General features: G+C 35.6%; 1 protein-coding gene across 7 annotated transcripts in view; it reads left to right on the top strand.

Annotated features, from left to right (window-relative positions):
• The first annotated feature begins 1,835 nt into the window (after nucleotides 1-1,835).
• Nucleotides 1,836-15,977, top strand: part of LOC114046842 (roquin-2) — a 60,409-nt gene continuing 46,267 nt past the window's right edge. For 2 of the 7 annotated variants that reach the window (XM_027867386.1, XM_027867388.1), the window contains exons 1-5: nucleotides 1,837-1,947; nucleotides 10,834-11,130; nucleotides 11,693-11,810; nucleotides 13,367-13,600; nucleotides 14,961-15,136. In XM_027867386.1, the coding sequence (XP_027723187.1) occupies nucleotides 10,900-11,130; nucleotides 11,693-11,810; nucleotides 13,367-13,600; nucleotides 14,961-15,136 (759 nt within the window). In that variant the 5' untranslated portion in view covers nucleotides 1,837-1,947; nucleotides 10,834-10,899. Of the gene's footprint in view, nucleotides 1,948-5,340; nucleotides 5,351-5,379; nucleotides 5,437-10,833; nucleotides 11,131-11,692; nucleotides 11,811-13,366; nucleotides 13,601-14,960; nucleotides 15,137-15,977 lie in introns of those variants that run through there. The other 5 variants (XM_027867387.1, XM_027867381.1, XM_027867385.1 and 2 more) reach the window with 5 other exon arrangements.

Raw genomic sequence — 15,977 nt, 5'->3', positions numbered from 1 at the left:
TACCTCTTACCCAGCTCAATATTTTAAAAATATTTTCTTCCCAATTGTAACTAATTTAGGTATTGACATATATGCACACATACATATATGTATATGTACATGTATATACACATACCTGTATACCTTATAAGAATGTCATGAGAATCCTTTTGTAAGGCACTTTTAGATCTTTGGGATAGAGAGAAAGATTGGAAATGTTGGTTATACTGTCCAATAACACAATGTTTCCATGTGAAGGAATTCTCAGAGCAGTATCTGCTTGCACAGTATATCTCAATGGAGTTTGGAAAGTGAAATCATTTTAGAAATGCAGGTGTGTTAGGGTAGAAAAGGGGAAAGAGAAAGGAACAAGCATTTATCTAGTGCCTACCATGTTCTAGACACTGTGCTAATCACTTAGAAATACCTTATTTTGTACAGAGTAGAATTTTTCATTGTAGAGAATTTAATGTGATTTTTTTTTCATGGCCAAGAGAAAACTAAAAAGGTCCATATTCCTGAATTAAAGCTTTGTCTTTATTAAGTTTCTGTTTTAAAGATCTTGAAGAAAACTGACAATTGATTTCCTCTAAATGAAATACCACTTGTCTCTTCTGTTCACCTGATTTGTACCATTTTCTCAAATGTGTAACTTAATATTTAGGATAATAAAATTGAGGTTGTATAAGAGATTGATGATTTTGTGGAGATTTATGAAATTTTCAAGAAAAGATAAGGTTTGAGGTTTACAAAAATGGTTTCCTTGTTTGCAAACTTTATAATGTAACAGATATAAAAATATAAATTCACAATAACCCTGTGAGGTAGGGCAGAGTAAGTATTATTCTTGTTTTACAAATGAAGAAAGAGATTCAGGACAGGTGAAGTGCTTTGGTCAGTCACAGCCATTAAGCAATTCTTATACTTTCCTTGGTTTATTCTGTAAAGTGGGAGTTCCTTCATTTTAAATCCTTAGAAACAAGAAAATTTTATCAATAACTACTTAATTGCTTGTTTTCAGCTAGTAGTGGTCATGGAACAGGAAAACTTAAACGAAAAAAAATTTGAGTAAAGCATAAAACTGCTTTTAAACCTATAGCAATAGATTTGTGTACTAAGTATCAGACATGACATTTCAAAGGGGACATAGATATTTAGACTTAGAATAGACCTAAAGGATAATCATTTAACACGTTAAAGTCCCCTACATTTATTATGTGACTTACCTAAAACAGTAAGAAGCAGGGCTCCATTTAGAAGCCCAGTGTTAGGTCAATTTTAGAACTTGCTCCTAAGGGCCAGCTTGGTTAGGGCCAATACTGTTTGCAAAATAGGATTAAAGTTATGTGTCAAATCCTGCCAACTTTGTGGGGAGATGGAGAGAAATTAAATCTAACCATTGTCCTTGAGCCACTTCATGGATGGCTTGGCCAACTTTAGCTTGAGATTATTATACGGGCTGCTACAAAACACAGAGGATGGACGGGAGTTTCCCAGAAATCTCTCCTTCAGTCCTCCTCGTTTCCCAGAGTGCCCCAGTGTTGCTCTAGAGTCACGTGATAAGGGTGGCTTAACCTGAAAGCCCTAAGGGCGAAGAGTAAGGAACTAAGCATGCGCGATCTCGCGCGAGTTGGGGCGTGTCTCCTCGCGAGAGGATCCCGGGGCCCGGCTCCCTCCCCGTCCGCCTCTCGCGAGGAGGTGGAGGTGGAGGAGGAGGAGGAGGAGGAGGAGGAGGCGCCGTTGCGGCCGCCGCCGCCGCCGCCGCCGCCGCCGCCGCCAACGCCAACGCCGCCAACACCACCAACGCCAACGGGGCTTTCCCGCTTGCTCCCGATGGAGTTTGAGGCCGCGGAGCCGCAGCCGAGCCGTGCCCCGGGGAGAGGAGGCGCTTTCGTCGCCGATCCCCGTCATCGCCGTCGCCCCGGGGCTCCCCGGAGCGGCCCGTAGCGACCCCGCCCGGGCCCTCAGGTAGGGCGGACGGGCGGGAACCGGGGCTTGGGCCCGTGGGGAGGCCGTGAGGGGGCGCCCTGAGAGAATGTCTGCGCCTGACAGTGTCTGGGCCCGCCGGGCAGGCTCCTATCTTCCCCGCTCCCTCTCCCTCCGGGCTCCCGCAGCCACCTCTGTCTCCTCAGCTGGCTGACTGCAGCCGGAGGGGCCAGGCACCAGCCACTCTTCCCTCCCCTCCCCTCGCCCCGCCCAGGCGGGAGCTGTGGCCGGCGGAGAGGGGCTCCCTCCCGGGGCAGGGTCCCACGAGCTCTAGAAAGGACCTCTATTCTCTCCCTTTTACATTTTCTTTCTTTTTTCCCTAATATCTTGCCTTCTCTCCCTACCTTTTTCCTCCCTACCCCCCATTCCTCCACCCCTTTCTCATCTTTTCTCCTCCCTCTTTTTGCTTCTTCCTCTCCCGTTTTCCCTTCTCCTCCTTTCCTTCTCCCTCCTCCCTTCCCTCTCTTCTTCCCCCGTCTCCCTCCCTCGTTTCCCTCCCTTTCCTCTGTCTCCCATGTCTGCTAGTTTTCCTCTTTCCAGTGCTCCCTCCCTTCTCTCGCTCTCTCCATCCGTATTCTCCTTCCTCCTCTCTCAGTCATTCAACATTTATGCCCCCTTTCCCTTCCTTCACCCTTTTCTCCTTCCCCATTCCCTTTTGTCTCTTTCCTTTATTTCTTGTTAAAAAAAAAACAAAACAAAAAAACAAAAACACCAAGAGAACAGTAGGTATGATTCTGAAATTAACAGAGAATCACGGTGTTTTAGAGTTTGAATGGAGTTAGACATCATCAATTTTGCCAGTGTGTCATTTCTTCCGAGGCCCAGGTAGGGAGTGGAATCAGAGTTATATATGAGTAGAAGACCCTTCTTCTTTACACTCACACACACCTGTGTTTGAATAACAACCTCTTGTATTTTGACCCAAGTCAAACAATGCTCCTTGATGCCATGTAAAGGGGTCTCAGCAGTAAGAGGAGAGAGGATTGGCTACAGAATGGCCCTGGGGATGTGACCAGGATAATTGAATGAAAGAGAGCCAGGGAATTTATTTATTGGTGTGTTTGTGTGTTCTGTTTTTTCCCCCTCCTTGTGGAAAAGCCTCTTGGGGCGACTTTTCCACCATCTTAGAGGAATGGTGTAAAGCATCATTGTTTTACAGGCATTTAAAACGGAACTGGGCATCACGATACAGAATGCATTAGAGGGAATAGTATCTACTTGTCTTCCTTAGCATTAAGGAAATAGAAAAGGTTATGATGGCTGCCTTCAGTTTTAGTTTCAATAATAAAGCAATGTGACACAGACAGAAAAGAGACAGGAATAAAAATAGATCTAAATGTAGTATTTGTTATATGGGGTATGCCTAACCAGAATCCTCAAATCCTTCTCATGGGCATTTTACTAATACTTGTTAAGAGTTCTTTCCTGGATCACATTTGGAAGCTATTGTATCCCATTAAATTTAACCCCGTCTTCTCTCCCCACCCCCATATCATGATTTTCCTAGCTTTTATTCCTTTTAACATTAATATATCAAATTCTGTGTCGATATTTGGGGAAATTATTACAACAAAAATTGTCACAAAATTCAATTTCTGTTATATTTAGAAAAAAAATGAATGTTTTCAACAATTTTGAAGACCACCCTTTTCAGGATCACATGAACTAGAATCCTTTAACTGTTGATCAAATGACTTTGTATTAATTGAACAGTTTCCTTACTTGATTGTCAACTTTACTTTGCTATATTTACCACTTTAAAAACAACATTTTGATGAATTTTTTTTGGTATTATCTTTTTAAGTTTGTTTTTTAACGTTAAAAACCTTAGAAATTTGAGTTGTAGTTTAGCATTTTAGAGTGTTATGTTATAGCAATATTCCAAGCAGTATTCCTTTATTGTATTAGCCAGATGCATACGTTTTTCCCCAGATTTGAAAAACTAAGCAAACAGTAGGTAAAATAAAGCACACTGAAGAAAAAAATGAATTGTATTATATCCATTTCACTGTTAATTATCTCCTTCTTAATCTTTTTAACATCTTCTTAATTGTCCTTATTATGTCTTTATAATTATTTGAAAGGCTTTCTTCAGAGTGACCTTTGCATACTCATATTACTTTTAGTAAAGAGACATTTCCAGTTGCTTTTGAACCCTCTCTTATAATAATGTAGACTTCAGAGCATGACCACTTAAGCAGGAAATAAATTATATCATTAAAAACAGACAAATGAAAGCTAGCTTATTGATAGAGCATCTTGTTGAAAATTAGCCTAATATCGCTAGAGGGATGAAGAGCTTGACTTTCTCTAGGAAGCATAAATGTACACAGCAAAAATTACTTGATATGATGAAATAAATATAACTGTGCCGTCTAAAAAGGATATGTTTTCATTTTTAGTCCTTATGACTGCTGAAGAGTCTTGAATTTTATTGGGAGTGGTAGCCATAATAAACAAGAAAAAAGATTTGTGTTTTAGAAAATACCATGAAAAGTTTAGTCTGAAATCCATTAAGTAATTGATTGAAGCTCCAAAGTGACTCGAGCAGTAGAGTTTAAACAGCTGAACTATGGAGAAATTCTTCAAAATGATATATTTGAACCTTTTCTCCCTTAAAATCTTTCATGCAATTTAGAGTACCAGTTTAGAGCTCTTAGATTTTTTCCTTTGTTTCTGAGTTAGTGGTTGAAATTGCAGCCAAGATGATTAAATCCATTAAAAATTCCTAACCATGCATTTTAAGATAACTAAGTGAGAACTATTATGTTATGTTTGCAGTAACGTTGAACTTTCAAGGCAGAAGAATCAAGTTTTAAATCTCAGGACCAATAATTACTGTGCAACTCTATTTAAGCCACTTAATCTCTGTGCCTAAATTTCCTCATCAATGGTACTTAGACTGAGAGACAGTCTACTATAATGAACAGAAATCTTACCTAGGAGTCACCAAGACATTTAACCTCTCAATAGTCCAGACAACCCTCTAAATTGTAGAAAGTTTATGGATCTGTAATGGTGGAAGGAATTTTCTTGCCAGGAGTTCCTTAAACCATTGAAATCACATGCCTGAATCAACCTTCCAAACCCCCCCCCCCAATTTCACTATCTCACATGGATATTAGAAGGAAAGTACTTGATTAAAACCACTACTATTTTTAAGGAATAATACCTTTCTGTATTTAAATTCCATTGTAAGCCATCCCCGCTTTTTCATCTGGATTTTTTTTTGGGGGCGGTCTCTTGTTTCTGTAAATCCTCCCATGTTCTGATAGTCTTCCATTGGTTCTTTGATATTTCCTTGGTATCATTGAAGTTACTTGAGCTGTCCATCTGTAATTTCTTGCTAAATGTCCTACCCACTTCCTTTTCTAGGTACATGAAGGTAGGATCATAGCTTTCAGAAGTAGATGAGAGTTAAAAGATTATCCAGTTGGTTCCCCCCTCCCAAGGAAATTGAGGTTCAGAAAGGTAAAGTGACTTGCCCAAGGTGATACTGGTAAGAAAGAGTATACAAATGTTAGATGATGTCTTATTTATACCATTTTATACATGATTTAAACACTTAATGCACACCTTTGATACAACGGTTTATTTAATTAGCAAACTAGTTTACATGTAATAGCCGAACTTCAGTATAGTTTTTGTATTGTAGAGTACTATATTTCTATTCATATAAAATAGTGGGTTAGGAATTTTTGCAGTGGTAGAATCCTAAACCTTTTTCTACAGTAGTATGAAATCAAATATAATCATGAACTGTTCTCGTTAACAGATTATGCTTTGCCAATAACAGAAAGTAAAATTTCTTAAATGTTTAACATTTGCCCTTTTTTAAAAAAAAATTTTCATCTTTCCATCATATTTGTGAGGGAAATTAGTAACTTTTCTGCAGTTTTACACGTCAGCAAATAACACAGAGAGGGGCTTATAACTTGAAAAGCTATTAGAACAGAAAAATTCCTCAAGGTCACATTCATTCAAAAAAGCATTTAAGTGCCTACCCTGTGCATAACTCTGTGCTAGGCACCAGAAGAGCAATATATCAAATTTAGATTCTTAAAATCCCCTATTTAGCTGCCCTATACTTTTAGTAACTAAAAGTTTACTGAACAAAAAATAATTTTAAATATTTTGCTTAGTGCTTTGAATGATTGAAATTTACAATTTTTTTTCTTAGATTTTTGTTATACTTGGTGAGTTTTCATTTTGTCTTTAAATATCTATTTCTCTGGAAACCATATTGTTCTCATAGTATTCAAGTTAGAATTTTACAAACCCAAAATTAGTTTACAATGTTTCAGTTTAAGGAGCTTATATGTTTACATCTCTCTAATGCTTGATTTAAGTGCTTTTTTCCAAGAAATTTCAAGATTAGTTTTTTTTTTATCCTTTTTGTGTCATGTAAAAAAAAAAAAGCACTATTTACATTCAGGATTTTAAAAAAATATTCCTCTCTTAGATAGACCAAGAATATATTTGTGCTGTAACACCAATTAAGGATATATTCAATGACATGAGTATTTTCCAAAATTTGGGTTGAAGAGCTGCCATGTTATTTTCATGTGTCTTTCAAGTTATGTGGAAGAGTGAAGTGTTGATATTTAACAAATGAAGTAGTTGTTGTGATTCTGAGTAGGCTTTCTACTGCTGCCTTTAATAAGCGTATTAGGCATAAATGAGTATATAGCTTCATTCAGAGCTGATTCAGTCTATCTGGAAGTAAAGTTACCCTAAGTTCCTCATAAATAATTTCTGTCTTTTATTTGTAATAGTATTCGTTTAAATTCTTGTGGAAATTAAATTGTCTACATATTCTATTTTAAGACTTTTTGATGTGTTTAGGAAGACCTTGTGCAAATAATTGCCATCAGCTTTATTTTTTTATACAGTTGTTATCAATTCTTCAGAAGCTATATTTAAAGTGGTTTGTGACGCCAAAGGTTTTTAAATATCATTATTTAGCTGACTTCAAATTTGAATTCTTTTCCAAGAAATTTAAAATTGAAACAAATGATTATCTTGGTAAAATAACAGAGTTGAAAGATTATTTTAGATGAATTTCCACTAAGTTAACGGACATCGAAAATTTGCCTACTGAATTAGCACTTCTGAACAGGTAGCTGTTAAAAAAGGAATGCATGGGGCAGCTAGGTGGTGCAGTGAATAGAGCTGTGGCCTCAGGAGGACCTGAGTTCGAGTCCAGCCTCAGACACTTGACACTTACTAGGTGTGTGACCCTGTGCAAATCACTTAACCCCGATTGCATCACTAAACAAAACAAAAACAAAAAACAAACAAACAAACAAAGGAATGCGTGAAGTATGTTAGTGGTCCAAGTTGACTGAATTAGAGTACTGCGTAGCAGATTTAAGGAAAAAACATGATTGTAAAACGAATGGTCTCTTTTCCTCTAATAGCATTGAAACATTTTTCAGGCTGTAGGTATCAATGAGGTCACATATTTTGTTATAATCAAGTATAGAAGCTGATTAGATTTATTTGTAATATTGGAAGTTAAACTTTTAAAAATTAATTAAAAAAAAAACTTCTTAGCCATGACTGTGGCATTGTGAATCTGGAAAGTCTAAATCTGCTTAGAAAGATCTGATAATTTATTTTCAGTAAATTTGTAAAACTACCTTACAAACTGTTTTATATCTAGGAATTCAGTTTTACATAAAATATTTGGAATACTCTAAAGTCTGTACACATTTAAAGCACAACAAATAAGAATAGAATTTTCCCTTTGAATTTTTTGGGTTTTTTTTTTATATATATATTTTACCTTCAATTTCAGATTGTGATTTTTAAAACCTTTAATTGCTGTAGTTGATGCTCACTGAAGTATCAGCCAGTAAACAGTTCAATGAACAAAGTATAGTTATCAGCTGTGTAATTGCCCTAAATGCCCAGAATTCTAGTACTCAGAAAACCTATCAAATTTACATAAGTACTTTTGAATTGTCCTGGATTTGAGTTAGGAAGTATTAATAAAATATGTAGTATCCAAACTTTATATCTGAATGCTTTCAAGTTGGAGATGGTGACAGTAATAATAATGCCATGTTCTTGGATATAGATTATTTGAAGTTAACAAATTTTGCTATATTTTGCTATATTATTTCTTGAGTCTTCATACTATTGTCATAAGATCTAGAGTATAAGGAAATTGAGATAATCTACTTTTGATTCCCAGGATGCCTTTCTAATTTCATATTTCATAAATGGACACTCCCCCCAACCCTTACATGATAGTAGTTGTTGGTACTATTAGCATCTGTTGATTGGGAAAATACATAAAAGCTACTATCACTTCCATAATCCTTTTATTTAATCTGTTTGTTAATCACAACGGTGTCTACATACATTTGAAAAGTAGTGTTAACTAGGCTCACCTGTGATCCCTGCTGCTAGGCAGGCTGAGACCTGCAGATCTCTTGATCTAGGGAGTTCTGAGCTGCATTGGGCTAGGTTGATCAAGTATCTGCACTAAGTCCAGTATCATTATGTTCTGCCCTTGGAAGGGGCAGGGGACTCATCAGGTTGCTTAGAGGTTGGAATCCAAGCAGATCAAAGAACCTGTGATGATCAGTAGTGGGATCCATATATGAGTAGTCTCTGTACTTCAGGTTGACTGAGATGGGGATACCCAGTCTCAAAAAAAATAGTAATAGATTTATGGATCAACCATTTAAGTTTACAGAAGTTTGATTAGCTTTTTATGCTAAATCATTTTGCCTGTTGTATTGGAACTAAGTAAATATCAAAATGACAAGCCTTGGGGTGCTTATGGATTTGGGGATTCTTTTCATTGACCCTGTGGCTCTTAAAGGATCTTAGGCCCATAGGTCAGGTACCACTGATACAATTTAAACACCTTTTACAGATGAGGAAATTAAGATCCAGAGAAGTCAAGTGATTTCTTTTGACTCCAAATTCAGTGGTTTTCCCAAAAAATGATAAAGATTTGCAACTTTTTTTTTTTTGGAAACAAAAAAGCATTATGGCAAACTTCCTCCTAGATTTGGAAATTATAATTAAGAATACCTTTTTTTTTGTACCATTTAGGTATTTTATTTCTACAGAGACTATCTTTTCTCTGTTGACTTTGTTCATGTTAACATTTCAAGGCATACAACAATATTAACACAGCTTGCTCATACCTGTTGATTTTGTTTTATATCAGCATAGGAAAGAAAGCTTTACTAGTTACTATTGTTATGACCTTGGGTAAATCTAACCTCTTCTAGGCCTCAATTTCCGTTTTTGTAAAATGAGGGTGTTAGAACAGATTTGTTGTTGTTGTTAGATTATGTGGCCTTTATTCAGTTAAACTCTAAATCCTTCAGTCCTGTGTTTTGTTAGCCTTGAAGGGGCATTACATAATCGCTTCCTTTTTATCAATCAATAAGCATTTATTAAGTGCTTCCTATGTGCCAATCTTGCCTATAGATTTGCTCAAATACATCTTTCAGATCTGTAAATTCAATAGCTGTCCTCTTATTCCTGTATTATGTGAAGGTAGTATAATGGTAATCAAGAGACCTGAATTCTAAGATTGGCTCTGTGACTAACTAGCTACATAATCTTGAGCAAGTACCCTCAAATACCCTAGGATTCAATTTCCTTATCTGTGTCATGTAGACTAAGATCCCTTCCAAATCTGAAAATCTGTGAGTAGATAGGTATGTTCACATTTCTCTTTTTTGCATGCAATTTGTCTGAGGTAGATATTTATAGAAGTAACTAGAATGTAAGCTTTATGTTGGCAGGATAGGACAAATAACTTTTCTAAGTTTTATATCTTCCTCTTCTTTCCTCTCCCTATTCTTATCCCCCAATAGTACATACTCAGTCAGTGCTTGTTGAATTGAATTATATTTTTAAATGTGATTAAAGGTTACTCTTAATTCTTCATTTTAAAATTCAGAATTAATGTGACCTCAGGTACACAAATAGTGTAAGGCATAAACTTGGGTTTCTTGGAAAAACTGCTTCATGCCTATAAGAAAGAATTCTCTTACCAATAGCTAAAATTAAAATTACCTATAAAATCTCCAAATTGGGTAAATTGCCTCAGTTTAAACCATTCCTGGAAAAATGGACCCTTAACTCAACAATGCCAGATATATAAAATGAATTCAAATCGGTTTTATAGTTTTGAGCTTTTATTATTTCTAAAACATTAATTTTAGGTTGGGGAATAATCTGTCAGTGTGCTCTCAGATCATAGCTGGGCAAAGTAACACTAAAATGTTTAAAAAATTACTTGTGATTTTAAAAAATGTACTTAATAGTTTACTACCACTTGTTTTGATTTTTTTGCAATTGCATTGAGTCACTGAAGCAACATCTGAAACTTTTTAAATTTCTTAACTAATATAGAAAGTTATTTGTCTGGTAAATTTTATCTGGCTATTACTAAATTCTCTCTGCCATTATGAATATTCAATGGGAAAAGAATACTTTTTACATAAAGCCTGGATTTCAAGTGATTATGCTCCCCTACAAAAATGAAGGAATCCAAATCTACCTAAACCTTGGTCATTGTCAGTTAAGTTTATTGTTGTGGCATTTCATGTCTTGAATTAGTTTATAAAGAAAGATTGTTACGTAATTTTGTTTTTAGACAGGATTATTGAAGTTTTCCTGTCATTCAGTTTCAGTTTAGTTCAGTAATTGAGTGGCAATTAAGCATGAGACCCTGTGTTGTCTTAATTAAATTATTAAATGTCAAAAAGTAAATAAAACAGTGTTTTAGCTTATATAGCAAATCAAAATTGGCTTTAATATTTACAGTATTATTTGTGAAGATAGGGAAATAATCTTTTTTTTGTTTGTTTTCTGTTTTTTGTTCTCTTCTAGCTAACCTAACACTACACAGTGAAATAATGGTCTGCTAGACTGCTAAACAAGCATCCAGTTTCCACAATGCCTGTGCAGGCTGCTCAGTGGACAGAATTCCTGTCCTGTCCAATCTGCTATAATGAATTTGATGAGAATGTGCACAAGCCCATCAGTTTAGGTTGTTCACACACCGTCTGCAAGACCTGCTTAAATAAACTTCATCGAAAAGCATGCCCTTTTGACCAGACTGCCATCAACACAGACATTGATGTGCTTCCTGTAAACTTTGCACTTCTACAATTAGTTGGAGCCCAGGTAAGATGTAAAGTTGAAAAAGTTGAATTGATTATTGCTTCAACCTTACATGAAAAATAGCATAAAAATATTGGACTTGCAGTTAAGATATATTTGTTTTTGAATGTCCACTCCATTTCTTGGCTTTGTGATACTGAGCACTCATTCTCATAGACCCTCAGTTTCCTCATCTCCTACTTTCATGGGGATAATGATAGTTGTACAACATACCTCACAGGGCTGTTGTGAGGAAGGAACTTTGTAAATAATAAAGCACTATGAAAATATTAATTGTTATGTGTTCAATAACTTTTAATTTAGAAGAAAAGCAGATTTGTAAAGTTGAAATTCATAGAAAACATTATTAGCATTGAATCTGTTTTGTTGAAATAGCCACTGCCCTCTGGTCCTTAATTTTCTTATTTATAAAATAAATGAATTGGATTAGGTGATCTGTGGTTCATTTACAGCTGTTGACACTGTGATTAGATTGTTAGAATTATATTTTATGCAGGACAAGATTATAATTTTATGTAGAGCTGAATCTATTGAAGCTGTATTTATGAAAAGTTTCCATTTTTAGGTACCAGATCATCAAACAGTAAAATTAAGTAATCTAGGAGAAAATAAGCACTATGAGGTTGCAAAGAAGTGTGTTGAGGATTTGGCTCTCTACTTAAAACCACTAAGTGGAGGAAAGGGTAAGTTTCTTAAAAACTATGCCTCTCTTGGTGGGTAGGATTTGATGGGAAATTATTAACCTTGGAAAACTTAGCTTTGATACCCTGATATGAAGCAATAAAAGTCTTGAAAAGGATTTGACAGAAGATCTAGTTGCCTTGTTTGATTGAGAACTTGGATTTTTATTTAATGGAATTTATGGGAGGATTTAAACAGGAATCTCATAGGTTGGACAGGTATGGATGGCTTGCTTCATTGCAGGAATTATTCATGTTGATGAGAATTCAGATCCAACAAAGTAAGTAAATATAACCTAACCACAAATCAAACATTAGGAGAAATATTCATATTCTTTAGTTAAACTAATTTTATTTATTTAGAATTCTTAGAATATAAATCTTAGCAAATCTTATCAAGGAGACTATTCTTGTATTCTGTTGAACTTATATTTCTTCAGTTAGTAAGCCTCCAGCCTTTACTAGCTGTTCACGTAACTGTGCAAGTCATTTAATCTCTGAGCCTTTGTTTCTTCATCTATAAAATGTAATGTAGATAATAACACGTGAACAATTTGTTTTGAGGAAAGCATTTCACGAACCTCCAAATATGAACTATTATCATTGTCTTTGGTCATCTGCTTAATGAGATATATTCTTGGCATTTGACAAATACCAGAGAAGTATGAAATGTGATCCCTTACTCAAGGAATTTAAAAATCCTGTGGTTTGTTACATTGCTTTTAGATAGGATTATGTGATAGGTCCCAGAAGACAAATGCCTTGCTTTTAAATGAAAAGCTACCATTAGTAACCAATAACTGACAACAAACAACCAGGTATACTGTATTGTCTTTTTATGTATGATTGCTAAAGGAGTTAAGCTGGTCATTCAGTAAAAGTGAAGGATGACAGATGGATAGTCTGAGTGTTGCCTTGTTATCTATGAAATATTAAAAAGCTAGAGGAACATCTCCAATATGGTAGGTAGATTCCATGTGGAAGATACATGGAAGGAAAAGCACTTGGAATGTGAAGACTTGGATAAGTTTACATTGGCAAGAGGATCCACATTAATGAGTTTACTAATCTATTAAAGTATCTGTTATTAATGGAGCTAGAACACATTCTTTAGTCTAAATACAACAAAATATCACTTGTATTATATGCATGCCACAACCCAAGTTGTCTTGATGAACCTAAAGTGTGCAAGTGTCCAAACTATGAGAAAGCAGGTGAGTTGAATAGTGCCAAATTAAGGTTCTCAAGATTTGGGTTCAAATCCCAGACTCTGATTCTGATAATGTGTGACTTTGGTCAAGTCACTTCCTTCCCTGGGCATCGTATTTGTGTTAGTAAAATGAAAAGGTTGGACTAGATGGATTTTAAGGTTTCTTTGGGCTTTTAATCCTATAACCACTCTAAGAGTTTAACATCAGTACTATTGTGGGATGTGAGTAAGAAACCAACTCAGGCATTACAGCTCAATCAGTGAAGTAAATAATGAAACATACTTTAAAAAAAATCTTCAGCTCATCTTTACTTTTAAAAGCTTAAAATTTCTTTTTTTTTTTTTAAAGGTGTTGCTAGTTTGAATCAGAGTGCACTGAGCCGTCCAATGCAAAGGAAACTGGTGACTCTTGTGAATTGTCAACTTGTGGAAGAAGAAGGTCGTGTAAGAGCCATGCGAGCAGCACGATCACTTGGGGAAAGAACTGTAACTGAACTGATTTTACAACACCAGAACCCTCAGCAGTTGTCTGCCAATCTATGGGCTGCTGTCAGGGCTCGGGGATGCCAGTTCTTAGGACCAGGTAAAAGGTTAAAAACTTCTTCTTAAAAAATACAGTTACTGACAGGTCTAGAGATGAATACCTTCTTAAATAATTTTCAATTTTGCCAGGAAAAATCAAATAGTTTTCTGATGTTCTTGTTCAGTGCAAAATAGTTCAAAAATTTTTCTGTAATGCATTGTCAGATGATATTTGATAAAACCTATACATCTACTCCATTGTTTTACATGTTTATTCACCACCTGTTTTAAGATTGACACTTACTCTAAGTTTGTGTGTCCTTCAAATGTTCTGTAATGATACACTTGTATGAATTTCCTCCTTTCTAATTTTCATTCTTACAGATTCATGGGTTTTGTTGTAATATTTGAAGGTAGTGAATATTTCATTTGTATAGTGGGAAGCCTAAGGATAATTGGAAGAAAACTTTAGTATGTGGATGCATTTTTACATTTAATTGACAGCATATAGGATGAAGTGCAGAGTTTAAGGAAGAAGACAGTGTCTTGATACTTGACTCCGCTTTCATTTAAATAGAAATTGAGACTAAATACATTTCTTTCTATAATAAGAACCAGTCTTGGAGTCAAGAAAACATGACTTCAAGTCCTGCTCATGACACATACTAGCCATGTGATCCTGATAAAGTTACTTAACCTCTTAGGGACTCACTCAACTGTCTAAGACTAATTACAGAGAAAATGTCAGTCTGCATTGGTTGCAGGGCTTTTCCACTCTAGGAGTTACCCATAGAGATAAATTATGGGTCTGGATTTCAAGACGCATTTGCTTTACATTGTAAGTTGTATTTTTTCCATAATAATTTCAGATTTATTCCATAAGATGACTTATAAAACTGCTAGGTGGCACAGTTGATAAAGTGTGGGCTTGGAGTCAAGAACACCTGAGTTCATATCTGGTCTCAGATACTAGCTGTGTGACATTGTGCAAGTCACTTAACCCTGGTTACCTCAGTTTCCTTATCGGCAGAATTAGCTGGAGAAGGAAATGGCAAACCACTCCAGTATCTCTGCCAAGAAAACCCCAAATGGAGTCTTGAAGAGCTGGACACAGCTGAAACGACTGAATGACAAATTATGGGAACAGAGAGTTTTCCTTATTCAAATGACATTTCCTGGCCTTTTTTTTTTTTAATCTTTACCATTGTTTGCCTTCTGAGGTTTTTATTCCCGTTGATGTCCAGGTACTTTGGCTACTTAATAAAGAATAAATGAATAAATAAATTGTATGATTATGATATCCTGTCGTATTAAATAAAATAGCATTTTGAGTAATGAATTACCACAAACCCTGTGCTGGTCACGACAAATACAAGAGTTCTTCAGTGAAAATTACTTTTATATTTATGACTTGTTTCCAGCTATGCAAGAAGAGGCCTTAAAGTTAGTATTGCTGGCCCTGGAAGATGGTTCTGCTCTCTCAAGGAAAGTTTTGGTACTTTTTGTGGTCCAAAGACTGGAACCAAGATTTCCTCAGGCATCAAAAACAAGTATTGGTCATGTTGTGCAGCTACTGTATCGTGCTTCTTGTTTTAAGGTATGACACTTAAATTAAGAATGACAGCTTATGTTTATCATTTTGCTAATTTTAAATGAAAATTGCCAAACATTAAAAATGAGGTATGTAAATGGGAAAAAATAAGCATGCTTTTTAAAAAAAAAGCAAAAACCTTTTTATTAATGCCTATATTCTGTATCTCTGTCAACTCAACTTTCCCTGCCCTCCAAGCCCGTGCTCCCTTTGATCCTCCCTAAGTGCCCCAGAAAACCATCTAATACAGTGATTGCTTCTGACATTATAAACAATGTTTTATGTTAGTCCTCTACCTCTCTGCTTTTTACAATGACCTCTGTTTCATTAACCATCCTCTAGGAACTTTGATTTTTAATCACTCATAGTGTGACTTCCTTTTAGTGATCTTTTCATTTGCATTTTTACAGTCAGTGTGCATGTCATTTTCTTGGTTGTATGTATTACTATATTGCTTCCTAAGCTTGCTTTTTCCTGGATGATGCTCTCTTTTGAATCAGTATATATTGGAGTTGATAAATATATGCCAAAAGTATTTCATGTTTTCTCACTAATAGGGCATTCAATATGCCCATTGTATTTATTGTGTAATTGAAAGTGTGGTTCCTTATAAAATGATCATAACACCAAAGAGCCTGCTCTAACTATTGTGATAAACCAGAAGATTACACTATGTGTTATTATTTCAATATGTGTGAGATTTTTTTCCACTAAGGGTCAGCCTAAGTTGTGGTCTGTCACCTTCTTTAAATCATAAAGTTTGTACTTCTCTTGTGCTTTTGTCATAGTATATTATAAACATTTTTCTTTTAAATTTTAATTGATGTCCTTTGTTTTGTACATGTTT

This window comes from Vombatus ursinus, unplaced genomic scaffold (assembly GCF_900497805.2).
Source record: "Vombatus ursinus unplaced genomic scaffold, bare-nosed wombat genome assembly UNPS02014786.1, whole genome shotgun sequence".
NCBI classification, from domain to species: domain Eukaryota; kingdom Metazoa; phylum Chordata; class Mammalia; order Diprotodontia; family Vombatidae; genus Vombatus; species Vombatus ursinus.
Note: the sequence above shows the minus strand (reverse complement) of the source record. Positions and strands in the feature narration are given on the sequence as shown.